This window comes from Trichosurus vulpecula, chromosome 6 (assembly GCF_011100635.1).
Source record: "Trichosurus vulpecula isolate mTriVul1 chromosome 6, mTriVul1.pri, whole genome shotgun sequence".
Lineage (NCBI taxonomy): Eukaryota > Metazoa > Chordata > Mammalia > Diprotodontia > Phalangeridae > Trichosurus > Trichosurus vulpecula.
In genome coordinates, this window is record NC_050578.1 from 270,726,876 (window position 1) to 270,740,137 (window position 13,262).

The 13,262-nt window shown below is 49.6% G+C and overlaps 1 protein-coding gene across 1 annotated transcript; it reads left to right on the plus strand.

Moving 5' to 3' along the window:
- Positions 1 to 593: 593 nt before the first annotated feature.
- On the plus strand, positions 594 to 8,404 carry MS4A15 (membrane spanning 4-domains A15). The gene is made up of 6 exons (XM_036762389.1): positions 594 to 824; positions 2,628 to 2,750; positions 3,602 to 3,658; positions 4,430 to 4,522; positions 5,706 to 5,819; positions 8,288 to 8,404. The coding sequence occupies exons 1-6, from the start codon at positions 600 to 602 to the stop codon at positions 8,402 to 8,404; spliced, it is 729 nt and encodes a 242-aa protein (XP_036618284.1). The 5' UTR covers positions 594 to 599.
- The last annotated feature ends 4,858 nt before the right edge of the window (positions 8,405 to 13,262 follow it).

Below are 13,262 nucleotides of genomic sequence, written 5' to 3' on the forward strand. Positions count from 1 at the left end.
GAAAAACATACAAATGGGGTGATACTTACCCAGCACTTTGCAAAAGATGTTAGCCATTATTCCCATTATTACTCCTTAGAACAATCTTGTCTTTCTCTGATATTTCCCAGAAGGCTTCCTAAGGCCCAGGTTGAACTTGTGCCCCAAACTTCCAACAGCTTCCTACTGCCTTGGGTGGGGGCAGGGGCAGGGGAGGAGAAAAACTCCTCGGCTGGACAACCAATGCCCTTTACAAGGTGACCCAGCCTATGTTTCAGTCGCTTCACACATTATATTCCCTCAAAATTGGACCACCAGGTGCTCCCTGAACTCTCTGCCTCCTGCCGTCTCTGGGCACCTTACTGTCTGTGTGTTTTTGAACAAGTAAAATGAAGGGCTTAGCCTAGCTGAGCTCCGGGACCCTTCAAGCCCTCAATCCCAGGCTCTTAGTGGCGAGGTCATAGAGGGAGCCAGTAGCAGGAGAAGAACTTAAATTTCAGTCTTCTGGTCCCAGACCCAGGGCTCTTTCTACGATACCCCAGCAGCCAACCGTGCCTTCATCACGGGGGTAAAGATTCCTCTCTTACTTGACCCTTTGTTTTCCAGCCTCTGTGGCCACAATGACCTCAGCCCCTGCCACCAATGGGGTGTTTGTGGTCATCCCCCCAAATAATGCCAGTGGTATCCGGCCAGGCCCAGCGATGCTGCCCAGGACCCTGTGCCAGTCTCCGGGGACATTGCAGTTTGAGGATCCACCACTAGGGTCACAGCCTCCTGGGAATGTGCCCCATCAGAGACTTCCACCAGGTGAAACATTCCTGAATGGGGAGCCCAAGGCCTTAGGGGTAAGCCCCACCTCAGTGTCTGCTTTGGGCTTCGGTGGGGGGCAAAGGGGGATGCTTCCTGAGGGCAAGGACAGGGATTGAGGGGACTCTCTGGGAAGAAAGAGCATGATGGATTACAAAGTTGGCCAGAACCCCGGTGTCTGGTTATCCTAGCCCATATCTGAAAGAAAATCCTCACCGCAACATCCTTGACAAAGTAGGAGCCCAGCCTCTGCTCGAAGACCTTCAGTGATGGGGAGTTCACTGCCTTCTGAGGCAGCTCATTCTACTCTCAGATAACTGGAAGATGAGCCCCCTGACATAGAGCCTCACTTTGCCACTTTATAACCCCACCCCCACCTCTGCCTTTGGGGCTAATTCTTCCTCCTAGGGTCAAACACATCAACCTTAAACATCCTCCACACAAAAGCTCTTCTATCTAAGGCCAACTCTTGTGCTTTCCCCTCCCCCTTCCCAGCAAACCCAAGCATCCATTCTCTGTGGTCCTCTTCTCAAACTGCCCTTTCCTCACTCTGACCTCAGTCTATAGAAATAAAGGCTGATATCTATCTAAGTCTATCCATTCCGAAAGCATATGGCAAGGGGAACCATCCCAAACCAGCTCTCTCAGCTCCACCACCCCAACCCCTCCCCCAACCACACACACCATGAACCTTGTTGGGATAGGTTTAAGACCAAAAATAGAAGTTGTCCCTATAGTCTCAGACATATGGAGTTGGAATGGACTTTCAAAGTTATTTAGTCCCACACCCCCCCCCATTTTCTGTATGAAGGAGTGGAGGCCCAGAGAGGGAAGGGACTTGCCCAAAGTTGTCCAGCAAGTGGCCAGAACCAAAACTGAAATCTTCTGCGTCTTCCCTCTGGTGCCTGTTAGTCTTGAGAACAAACCTCAAAATCTGAAACCATTTTAGAAAGAAATTTACTTGGTTGTTCTGTAGAAAGCCAGAAAAAGGGGTAGCTGCTTGTCCATTCTCTGGAGGTTTACATGAAATAGGGTTCAGACAAGAGGAACCACATGAACCACATGCTGGAACAGGCAGTTGAGCAAAATGGCGGAGGGGCAGGCCCCCAATCGGGGCCATCAAGGTATATATCAGCAAGCAGAAACATTCAAATCTGGGAAACCCCAAACATGAGCATCGGGTGGACCCCAGCCCTAGGTGGGATACAAACACCCTCTTCAGCTATGGGCTTCCCCAGGAGGTGTCTGGAGTACCAGCCTGGCCTCTACAGTAAGCTTCTGGGTTAGACCATTTCTAGCCACATAAAGCTACATTTGAATCATATGAATAAATGAAAATTGATAAAATAATTTTTCTACATGCCCATCCCCCCAGCCAACACAGCTTTGTTTACAAATTAGGAACTTGGAGTAATTGTTTTCTTGCTAAGAAGCCATCTTCCCTCTGCCTTGTAGAATTCCTCAAGTTGCCTTGCAAGACCAGCTCAAATTTAGGCTTAGGGCCTTCTCTAACATGGCCCCTCTCTGGCCCCCCCTCCCCCCTGCAGACGCCAATGAGCTCTCTTGGAATTACTTCGTGTAAGCTTTGAGTTTACTTATCTGTGTCATTAGAATTAAGCTCCCTGAGGGTAGGGATGCTTTCATTTTTGTTTTGGCATCCCTGGTACTTGGCCCTGCCCAGCACTTAGTATATACTTGTGGAATTGAATCATGGGCCAGAAGGGCTATTGGAGGAGGGAAGCTAGGGATGCCTGGTCAAGACAGACCCCTGAACTTCAATGTTCCACAAAACCACGGGGCTGGAGGACAGGCATCCCTGATTCTGGTGCTTCTCCCGGCAGACGGTCCAGATCTTGATCGGCCTCATCTACATCAGCTTCGGCAGCGTCCTGCTGATGTTTCGGAGGGGCTACATCGGCATGTTGTTCATCGATGGAGGGATCCCCTTCTGGGGAGGGGTGTGTGTGAGTACAGCGGCAGGGGTGCGGGGCTTGGATGAAACCTGTGTAGGGGGAAGGTTATTTTCCCCTCAGGGCCCTCTCCCTTCCCAGCCAGGCAGGATTTTAATATACCTAAGAGCCAAGGCGCTGCTGTCCAGGGAGTACAGCTATACCTAGCCTGAGAGACATAAGAGAGCAAAGCTAGGACTGAGGAGTCCCTGGCCCTCCCCACTCTGGCCTTCCAATCCATCTGGAGTCATGTCGCCATTCGGCAATGCATAGCTCGGCAAAAACACAGAAAAATCCTGTATGAGGAGTCAGGTGACCTGGGTTCAAGTCCCAGCTCTCACCCTGACTTTGGGCCAATCTAAGGCCCATTCTTAGGCATTATTTTTCTCTTGTAAGTGGAGAAGCAAGAGATATTAACCAGGTCTTCTTCCTTCTGGCTGAGCACCCTTTCCTCCACTGCACATTGTCCTCAGTAAGAGGTGGGGTTGGGGGGCAGAAGTCAGCCCCAGAGAGGCCCAAGCCTCTGAAAAGTAAAGAAGGAGGGGCCAATCCCTGGAGCACCAGCCTGAGGGCATTGCTTCAGGCCTTAGCTCCATCACCTAAAGAGAGCAGTGAATGGGGGGAGCAGTAGGAGCAGATGATGAGATAAAAGGGGACCAGGGTGCCCAGAGACCCTGGGAAGCTTGCTATCCTGGAAGCTGCAGAGAGCCAACACACAGGCTTCTGGGCCTGTGAGGGAGGGGGAATCTAGGTAGTACATCCCTCTCTCCGACACCTGGAGGAGCCCAAATTCCCACTGGCCCATCCTGGTAGCTGGGCATCTTGGTGTATTGACCATCATTGGTGTCACCATCTTCCTCACACAGTTCGTCATCTCCGGATCCCTCTCAGTGGCTGCAGAAAAGCATCACACTAATTGTCTGGTGAGTCCTAACACTGGCTGTCCTCAAAGGCGCCTGGAGGTGGGATTGGTCAAACTCACTGAATCGTCAGAGTAGAACCAGCTCAGCTCAGGGGGAAGACGGAGTGCAAACTCTCCTCCCACTCCAGTCTGAAAACAAAGAACAGCAGGGCAAGGGGGTGGGGGGTGATTTGTGCAGATGACCCAAAGACAGACAGTGAAACTTGTGGCCCTCTACTCTTGTGTAGTGATGGAAAACTGAGGCAATTCTTATTCTTAAATGTAGGGAAGGCCTCACTTTAAGAGAAGCTACACGAATGTAGGATAAGAGTCACCAGCTCCAAGCTCGCCCTTCTAGCAGTGGAGTAAAGCTTCAGGGCAATCTTCATGGCCCTGGCACTGGCAACCAAGGGCATGGTGGCAGTTAAAAGGGATGTGTTTGCCCCAGCTGCTGGCGGAGGTCCTGCTGAGGAAAAAGAGGCCCAGTAAAGCAGACAAACGGGCAGACCACAACACTGGCCTCCATTGCCTGACCATTTTCCAATTTCAGGATACTACAGGTAGCCGGAAATGACAGGCCTGGTGGCCCACGGTGGTAGCCTCAGTAAAGCTTAGGAAGATGAAGAAAGGAATGAACTTTGGCTGAAAAGCAAAATGATTCCCAGGCAGTTTTGTTATTTCTCTGGGCTCCTCCTCAGCCATCTGGTGGTTTGGGAACCCTGTGAGGGCCCCAAGAGCCCCTCTCCTGGTCCCAGGACAGAGAATGGTCCCTCATCTCTTCTCTCCTCTTCAGGTCAAGAGCAGCCTAGGGATGAACATCATCAACATTATCGCTTCCTTTGCTGCCACGGCAATCCTGCTGATGGACTTTGGGGTGACTAACTGGGTGAGTCAAGCGTAGGGCGTTGTGAAGCCAGACAGGTAGCACACACACACACACACACATACACACACACACACACAAACACACAAACACACACTCCGAGGGTTCCTGTGGCAACACTCCCATCTCTCCATGTTGACATCCAAAGCCCAGCCTCAACCGCCACCTCCTCCCTGCCTCCTTCAGCCCTGCTTCAGCCAGAAGAGATCCTGCCTTCCTTGACATTCTCATATTACTCCATTTGTAATTTTCCAATGGTGATGTGATAGGATTCTGGGTGGTTTTATGGGGGCAGAAAGTGGACCATCAGAGGACAATTGTCAAGTCATTTTCATTTTATGGGGGCAGAAAGTGAACCATCAGAGGACAATTGTCAAGTAATTATCCCCCGCCCCTTATTTACCTTCCCTTTTTTCTGCTGTGGTTCCACCCAACACTTCTTATCCCAGGCAAAGGTTGCAGGGGCAGGTGAGCTGATAAGAGGAAGAAACTGAAACTGAAAGAGGTTAACCGACTTACCCAAGTCTTACAACTAGTAAGTGTCTGAGGCAAGATTTGAATTCAGATCTTCCTAACTCAGTTTAGTGTTCTATCCAAACAGGTTGGCATGGGTTTTTGGTTGGTTGTTTGGGGGTGTTGCCCCTTGAAGTGTTAAAGAGACGTAGCCTAGGTTGAAAAGGGGTCAGAAACTTCACCTGAGCTATTACTGCCCTCCAGGCCAGGTGACGGCCCTCTGGCTCCAGATAACAGTCTGCTGGAGGGATTATGGAGGTGATATTCTATGTCCTTTTGAGGCAGTGAGGTGGTACAGTCACTGGAGATCTCCAGGGAGAAGCTAGACCACTTATGGGGAAGGGGGATGAGGTCCATGCCAATCCTGAGATTCTAGCTCTGATGTACTAGATTCTGTGTTCTAAGGTTCCTTCCAGCTGTAATATTCTATGTCCTACATTCTAAGGTTCCTCACAGCTACAGGCATCCTGTGTCCTATGTTCTAACATCCTTCCTAGCTCTGACACTCTCTGTTCTATGTTCTAAGGTCCCTCCTAGCTCTGACACTCTACATCCTATGCTCTAAGGTTCCTTCCAGCTCTAACATTCTATGTGCTATGTTCTAGAGTTCCTCACAACTCTGAGCCATCAGCGACTTAAGTATTTCAGTGACTGTGTGGTTTTGCATTGGCAGGATGTGGGCCGGGGCTATCTGGCCGTGCTGACCATCTTCACCATCCTGGAGTTCTTCATTGCCGTTATCGCCACCTATTTCGGGTGCCAGGCAACCCGCTCCAACACCAATACAGTGAGTGCTTCGGTCCCTTTTGGGGTTTCTGTTGGACTTTTGGGGTGAGGGTGGAGGGTATGCTGGGAAGATTTCTGCCCTTTCCTTTAGAAAAGATAACAATCCCAGAGGCTCAGTGAAGACCCACGTCCAAGGCCAGGCCAGCAATAAGAACCAGGGCCAGATTTTGAATCTACTTCCTTTTCCTCCAAACCTACCAATGGGCCTCTTTCTACTTTCCATTCTATTTGCTCACCTATGAACTAGGGCTGACATGAGGTCCAAAGTTCTGTAACTCAGAGCTGAAAGGGCCTCGGGATGACCATCTAGGCCAGCCCCTATGCCCTCTTACTCTTTTCTCGCTCATCTGTCCAACCTCTGGCTTCCAGCTCCAGCATTTGACGAAAACTACTCTCTCCAAACTCATTGGCTCTCACTTAATTGACAAATCTACTGGCCTTTTCTCCAGCCTGACCCCTCCTGACCCCTTCACACGGTCAATACCCTTCCCTGGATGCTCTCTCCTCTCCCAGTTTCTGTGGCACGCCTCTCTCTGGCTTCTCCCCCTGTCTGATCACGTCTTTTCATCTCTTTTTTTGGGTGGGGGGGACTTGCTCCAGGTCACATCTACTAACTATGGGCATCCCTCAAGGCTCTGTCCTGGGCTCTCTTGCCTTCTTTCTCCCAGACTTAGGGCAACAAAACTCCCAAGTGCAGCCTGAGCTGGATTAAAATGTAATAGGGAATTGTTTCACAAAATAAATAAAAATTCAGTACAACACAGATGATGTTAATTTATGGTTTTCCACGTCGATAAGCAGCCATTTCTATTTGAGTCAGATACCCACTGTACTCAAGACTATGATCCCATCGGCTGCGGGTTCAATGATCCTCTCTACGCAGATGATTCTCAGATATATTTATCCAGTCCTAACCCCCTGAGCATTAGTCCTGCATGTCCAATCGTCTCTTGGACGTCTACACTAGAAATCCTGTTGTTTCAGTGTTTCAGTTGTGTCTGACTTTTCATGACTGCATTTGGGGTTTCTTGGCAGAGATACTGGAGTGGTTTGCCATTTCCTTCTCCAGCTCATTTGACAGGTGAGGAAACTGAGGCAAGAAGGGTGAAGTGACTTGCCAGGGTCACGCAACTAGTAAGTATCTGAGGCCACATTTGAACTCAGAAAGATGAGTCTTCCTTGATTCCAAGCCCAGTGTTCGATGCACCATATGGAGCCACCTAGCGGCCCACAAAATATCACAAGACCTCTTAAAAGCTGCTGATGTTCAGCCGCTGTTATCACGGCATCATCGGTGATGGTTTCCCATCCTCCCCTCCAGGCTCGGCGCTTCTGCCGCCTCCTCCCACCAAAGGCCTTTCCTGATGATTCTCCTAGACGGTGGCCCCCTCCCCAACCCAGAAGTTTCTTTGTATGAAATACTTTTACCTGAAAATTTCTTGCAGGAAATCCCAAGTGGGCTCCAAATGTGTATATTTGCATTGATTTATCTGCGCCTGGGTTTGCTTCCTCATCCCACAAAATGGACGCTCATCGAGGGCATGATGGTTATCTTCTTATCTTCGTATCCCCAGAGCTTACCCAGTGTCTGGTGCGCAGAAAGCGCTCAATTAGCAAATAAGTGTTTGCTGGGGTGGCTTGATGAGAGAGTGGGGAGGGAGAGGGATGGACAGACAGAGGCAGAGACAGATAGAGAAGAAGGAGGAGAGTGAGAGAGAGAGAAAGAGAAGACAGGGAGAGACAGAGACAGAAAGAGAAGAAGGGGGAGAGTGAAAGACAGAGACACAGACACAGAAAGAGAAGAGGGGGAGAGTGAGGGAGAAAGAGAAGACAGGGAGAGACAGAGACAGAAAGAGAAGAAGGGGGAGAGTGAAAGACAGAGAGACAGAAAGAGAAGAGGGGGAGAGTGATACAGAGACAGAGGGACAGAAAGAGAAGGGGGAGAGAAGAGAGGGAGAGATAGAGACAGAGGGACAGAAAGAGAAGAGGGGGAGAAGAGAGTGAGAGACAAAGACAGAGAGACAGAAAAAGAAGGGGGAGAGAAGAGAGTGAGAGACAAAGACAGAGAGACAGAAAGAGAAGGGGGAGAGAAGAGAGTGAGAGACAAAGACAGAGAGACAGAAAGAGAAGAGAGGGAGAGACAGAGCCAGAGAAAAGAAGGGGGAGTGAAAGACAGAGACAGAGAGAACTTTTCAGCCTGGAAGCAGCATGGGGTGCTGTATTTGAAATCAGGAAGAACCAGATCCAAAGCCCACCTTGGGCACTTACTAGTTGTGTGACCCTGGGTAAGTCAACCACTCTGTGCCTCAGTTTCCCCATCTGTTAAAATGCAGGGGTTGGACCTGACCTCTAATGTCCTTCCAGCTCTACATTCACAAGCCTACAGCAGCCACAAGGGGGAGCTCTTGCACTAACTCATGAGCATGAAGAAAGGATAGTAACGCAATGTCGTTTCTTTATTTCCAGCAGTCCATGGTTTTCCTGCCAAATGCCTTCAGCACAGACTTCAACATCCCCAGCCCAGCAGCTACCCCACCCCCAGCTTATGACAACGTGGCCTACACTTCCAAGGAAACCTCGGAGTAGAAGAGAGCTGCTCTCCCAGGGCCCACCCTCCTTGTCTTCCACTTCAATTGTCGCCCCCACCCATGTCTGTGTCAGGTCAGCCAGCCTCGTGCCGCACTGGCTCAGCTATTATGGAACGGGAGCTGAGCCACTCAAGGTGATGGCCATCCACAGTGTCCTTCCTGGGCCCTGGTCACTTCTTTCCCAAGATTGCCAGTAGGGGCAGAATCATATGGTTCTGCCATTTCTCTGGGCTCCATGGCACACGGGGAGGCAGGATGGTGAAGTGGAAAGAACACTGGCCCAGCAGGTAGAAGATGCCAGCCTAAGCTGCAGCTGCTCCTCTAATTCAGTAAGATCTGGGGCAGATGACCTGCCTCAACTTCCTCCTCTGAAGGGGAAGGGTTGGGAAAGAGAAGACCTTCTCCAGCTCTGACAGTCTGCCTTGGAAGGCCCTTTCCAGCTCAAATATTCTGCATTCCCATTATGGCTCTGAAGCCTACATCTGAGGCTCCTTCTGATAATCTAGGTCCTAAATCCTCTGACATCCTACGTTCCAAGGTTTCTGCCAGCTCTGACATGCCAGGAGCTAGGTGGTGTGATGGGTTATATAGTGCTGGACATGGAGTCAGAAGGACCCGAGTTTAAATCCTGCTTCAGACACCTTCTAGTTGCGTGACTCTGCAAGAGTCAGTGAACCTCACCCAGCCTGTCTCCCTATGTGTACAATGGGGATCACAAGAGCACCTATAGCACAGAGTTGTTGCAAGGATCAAGTAAGCTAGTGCAAAGCTTTGCATGAGTTAAAGTGGTGTATAAACACTAATGTTATTATATCTGTTCCAAGGTTCCTTCCCCGCTCTGATGTTTTAAGAGTATGATTCATGCCATAAACCCCTCCTTTTACCAGTCTGCCCTGTTGATGCCACCTAAAATAGACCTACATTTCCCATTCCCACCATCCCAGTCGTTCAGCGGTCTTCGCTGGCCTCTCAAATGTCCCAGGCTGCCATATTTATAAGAACAGATTCCACTACATTAATTGATTGATTGCATTAGAAAACCCCTTAGAGACCATCGTATTCAGCCCTCTTACCTTGCACAGCCTCATCCCCGGACTTCTCAAACAGAGGAAGAATTGTGGTAGTTGTATTCTGGGTAGCTGGCCCTAAAGGGTTAGACCTGGTTCAGGGAGGGGCCCCAGACAGGGTGCTACGTGAATGCTGCCCTTCCTACTCTGACCCTCAAATCAGAAATCTGCTGAAAAACGTGCTTGATCACGAAGGGAGGAAGTAATGTCCCCTTTCTGGGTCTCAGTTTTCCCTTCTGTAGAGTAGAAAGGTTGAACTAGATCATCCCCACAGCTTTTAGTTTCATGAGCCTAAATCATGAGCTGAGGAGTTTTGACAAGTGGAGAGGCCAAAGCTCGAGGGCCTCTGTCCCTACGGGTGGCTGAGAAGCTTCCTTCTCTGCTTCCTGTAAAGACCCAGGCGTGGGAGAGAAGCCAGAATGGTCCATGGAGAGAAAGCCCAGGGAGCTGGGCTGGGGGCCCTTGTAGGGTAATTCTGGCCACTGGTAGGTGCAGGGGCAGTTGCTGATGATCAGATTCTGTGGCTGTCTGTCTGTGTTTGTATGTGACTGTATCAATGATTGGAAATAAACTTTGTGGCTCAAACTCCCAATTGTGATTAGAATTATTTGGATAAATGTGACAGGGGTGGGGGGTACATGTAGGGAGAGGTCATCCAGGCCCAAAGAAAATGTCCCAATTGATGGGTTTGAGCTAAGACCCCCCTTCCTCTCTTCCTTCTTCCCTTTCTTCTTCCAACTTCTTCCCCCTGCCTCCATCTTCTGTCAGCTCTGGGTGGTCCAGCCTAGTCCAGCCTGGACCTTCCTCTTCTCCCTACCCCAGAAAGCTGGCATCCTGGGGTAATAGAGATCAACGTTGTCCAACATGGATCCAAGGTACTCTATTGTCCTAGCTGTGAGAGCAAAGACTACCCTCCACCTAAACCAGCTCGCCTCCTGAGAAGCTACGACATCAGTCCTCCACAAGATAACAGACCAGGAGCCATAAGGGACTTCAAAAGCCATCTTGCTCAAACCCCTGATTTTAGGGATGAAGAAACCAAGGGCTAAGGAGGCTATGGGATTTGTCAGCAGGGACTGCTGCCCTGCTTGTTCTGATACACACAGACATCAGCCCATCCAACCCCTCCCTAAGCCACCCCTTTGTCTGGCCCCCAATCACCGGCTGCCTACTGACCCCCTCCCACAAAACCCCGCCAACCACCATTATACACAAGCATTATACCTTAAAGTTCAGACAGAACACTTTCCATCCAAGTCTCCTCCCTCAGGATTCTCCTTTGCCTTTATCTCTATTTCTTCCTTCATTATGGGGTTCTCTCTATATTTCTCCTCCCTTTGCCTGCCCCAGATCACCAGTCACCAGGCCTTGGGACGTCCCACCAAGCAAGAACTGGAGAAGTAACAGAAGAGTTTGTTATCTGGCTTGATATCCTGGGGCCCAAGAGCCGGTGCCCAGGCCTTAGCTAGCTGAACCCTTCAGCCATCATTACAACACTTCTCCCTCATTCTTCCCTTTCTCCTCCTCCCCTGCCTGACCATTCTTTCTTCCTAAATGTTGTTCCAACCACTCTCTTTTTATGGACCTCTGGTGGCACATAAAGGTCACAGGTCAGCATCAGCTCATAGGTCACCCCACCTTAGCACTGCCCCAGTCAGCCCCCGGGCCTTGCAGGCAAGTGGCCTTATCTGTAAGCCTGCCATATGACTTGGATTGTAGCCACCTGGCCACTCAGAGTTACTCAAGAATTATGGGACTTCTCAGCTTCCCCAAGGGCCTCTTCAATTGCCCTGCAAGGGGCCTCCAGCCCAGTTCCCTGACCCTGGCCCTGCGCTTTCTCTCCATAGACCATCCTGGTCATTCCCTCTACCCTGGTCTTCCTATATAAAAGGAAGAAGAGAAGCGACCTTCTCAGTGACCTCTAGGGACAGAGGCCCTAGCACGTCTGGCCTCTCCATTTGTCTAACGCTTCTGCTCATGATTTATAAAGCTGGAGAGGACTACGGAGATAATGTAGTTCAACCTTCTCTCCTTTTCTTCACCAGCTGCCTCCAGAATCCACCACCCTTTCCCTGGTCCACACTGCCTCCAGCACTTACTGGCCTGGCAGGCAATGGAACAGTCCCATTGGTTCTGATCACAGAGGCCCCCATTAAAGTCACTTCATCTGGGCTGGGCTGAGCTGGGCTGGGCCAGGGAACCAGCCAAAGGGAAAGATTGTTGCTCGCTAGCTAGGGGGCCTCGCCTTAGCAGTTAGGCTGCCTAGCACTCCTGGGGAAGAGGTCTCAGTGGTCAAGGAGGACCAAAAAAGACCCTGCTGCTCTCTAAAGCTGGAATTTCTGCAAATCCCACCAGAAGTTCATTCTGCTGGATGGCAAGCCTGCCAGGCTAGGGGAGGAAGGAGGCACAGAGGGGAAAAGGAGAAAGAATAGATTTCACACAGTCACAAAATAGGAGGGATCTCAACAGCCATCTAGCCCATCCAAAAGACAAGAAGAGCTCCCATTATCACACACTTGACAAGTGGCCACCTGGCCTCCAAGGAGAAGGAGCTAATCGTCTCTGAAGGCAGCCCTTTCCTCTTCACACCATTAACATGGGACTCACCCTGAGGATGGATCTGACGATCTGATGGAAGACACAGAACAAGGAAGATTGATGTTAGGGTCGAGCTGTCTGGGACACGGTCTAGATATCCATTGACCAGTTTGTGAGGCAGCCCATCCCCACCCCGTGACTCAGTTTCCCTAGTTGTAAAATGGTTGGACATGTGATCTCAAGGTCTCTTCCAGCAACACTGGAACAGGAATTTGTTTTGCCTGACTATGCCTATTTGTTACAAGGGTTTTGTTTCTTTGTAGGGAGGAGAAAATAAAACACTTGTTAGTTGAAAAAAATACAATTTTAATAAAAGAAAAGAAGAACACTACATCTGGAATCAGAGGCCCAAGACTCAAAACCTGTCTCTGAGGGCTGCTTACTCCTACACACCTTGAGCAAATCACTTATTTTCTCTGGCCTCTGGCTAGATTTGAACTGAGGCTAGATTTGAACTCAGATCTTCCTGGCTCCAGGTCCAGTGCTCCAATCCACTGGGCCATCTAGCTGCCTTAATGAAAAGAAAGTTCTCCTCATTCATTGACCAGCACCAAGAACAAGTGATCGACCTTGCTGGCAGTGGTCTTTGGTTTTACTAGATTCTAGACAGGGTGCTAACAAGGTGGTATAGTGAATAGAGCACAGGGCCTGGAAGACGTGAATTAAATCCGGGCTCAGGTACTCACTGGTTATGTGACCCTGGACAAGTCACTTAACCACTGCCTGCCTCAGTTTCCTCATCTTTAACATGGGGATAATAACAGACCCTACCTCCCAGGGATATTTTGATGATCAAATGAGACAATCTTTATGAAGTATTTTGCACATAGTAAGTACGCCTGGCACATAGTAGGTGCTACTTGTTTGCTATTTTTATTGTTTTAGTCTACTTGTGTCTTTAAAGACAACGAGATGTCTGTGAAAAGGGGTGTCTTTTAAATGCCCCATCAGAAGGAAGGAAAGAAAACTTTTTAAAATTACACCAGCTAGAGAAGAAAGGAGAAGAAATAATATGAAAGGTCTTAAAAATCACTCCAATTTGCAGAATAACACTTTTTCAAGACATTAAGTTATTGATTACACTTACCACAATAACAGAGCCCCTCATGCTGCAGTCGAGCCCTGCCCCAGCCACCGAGGAGCACATCTTTTCTCAGAACATCAGTTTCCCCATCCGAAAAAAGGGGGATC

Excerpts from the sequence above, each read along its gene's own strand:
- MS4A15 (XM_036762389.1), top strand. The coding sequence starts at position 600 with ATGACCTCAGCCCCTGCCACCAATGGGGTGTTTGTGGTCATCCCCCCA. Across the intron at positions 825-2,627 it reads GGGAGCCCAAGGCCTTAGGG|ACGGTCCAGATCTTGATCGG; the intron begins GTAAGCCCCACC and ends TTCTCCCGGCAG. Across the intron at positions 4,523-5,705 it reads ACTTTGGGGTGACTAACTGG|GATGTGGGCCGGGGCTATCT; the intron begins GTGAGTCAAGCG and ends TTGCATTGGCAG.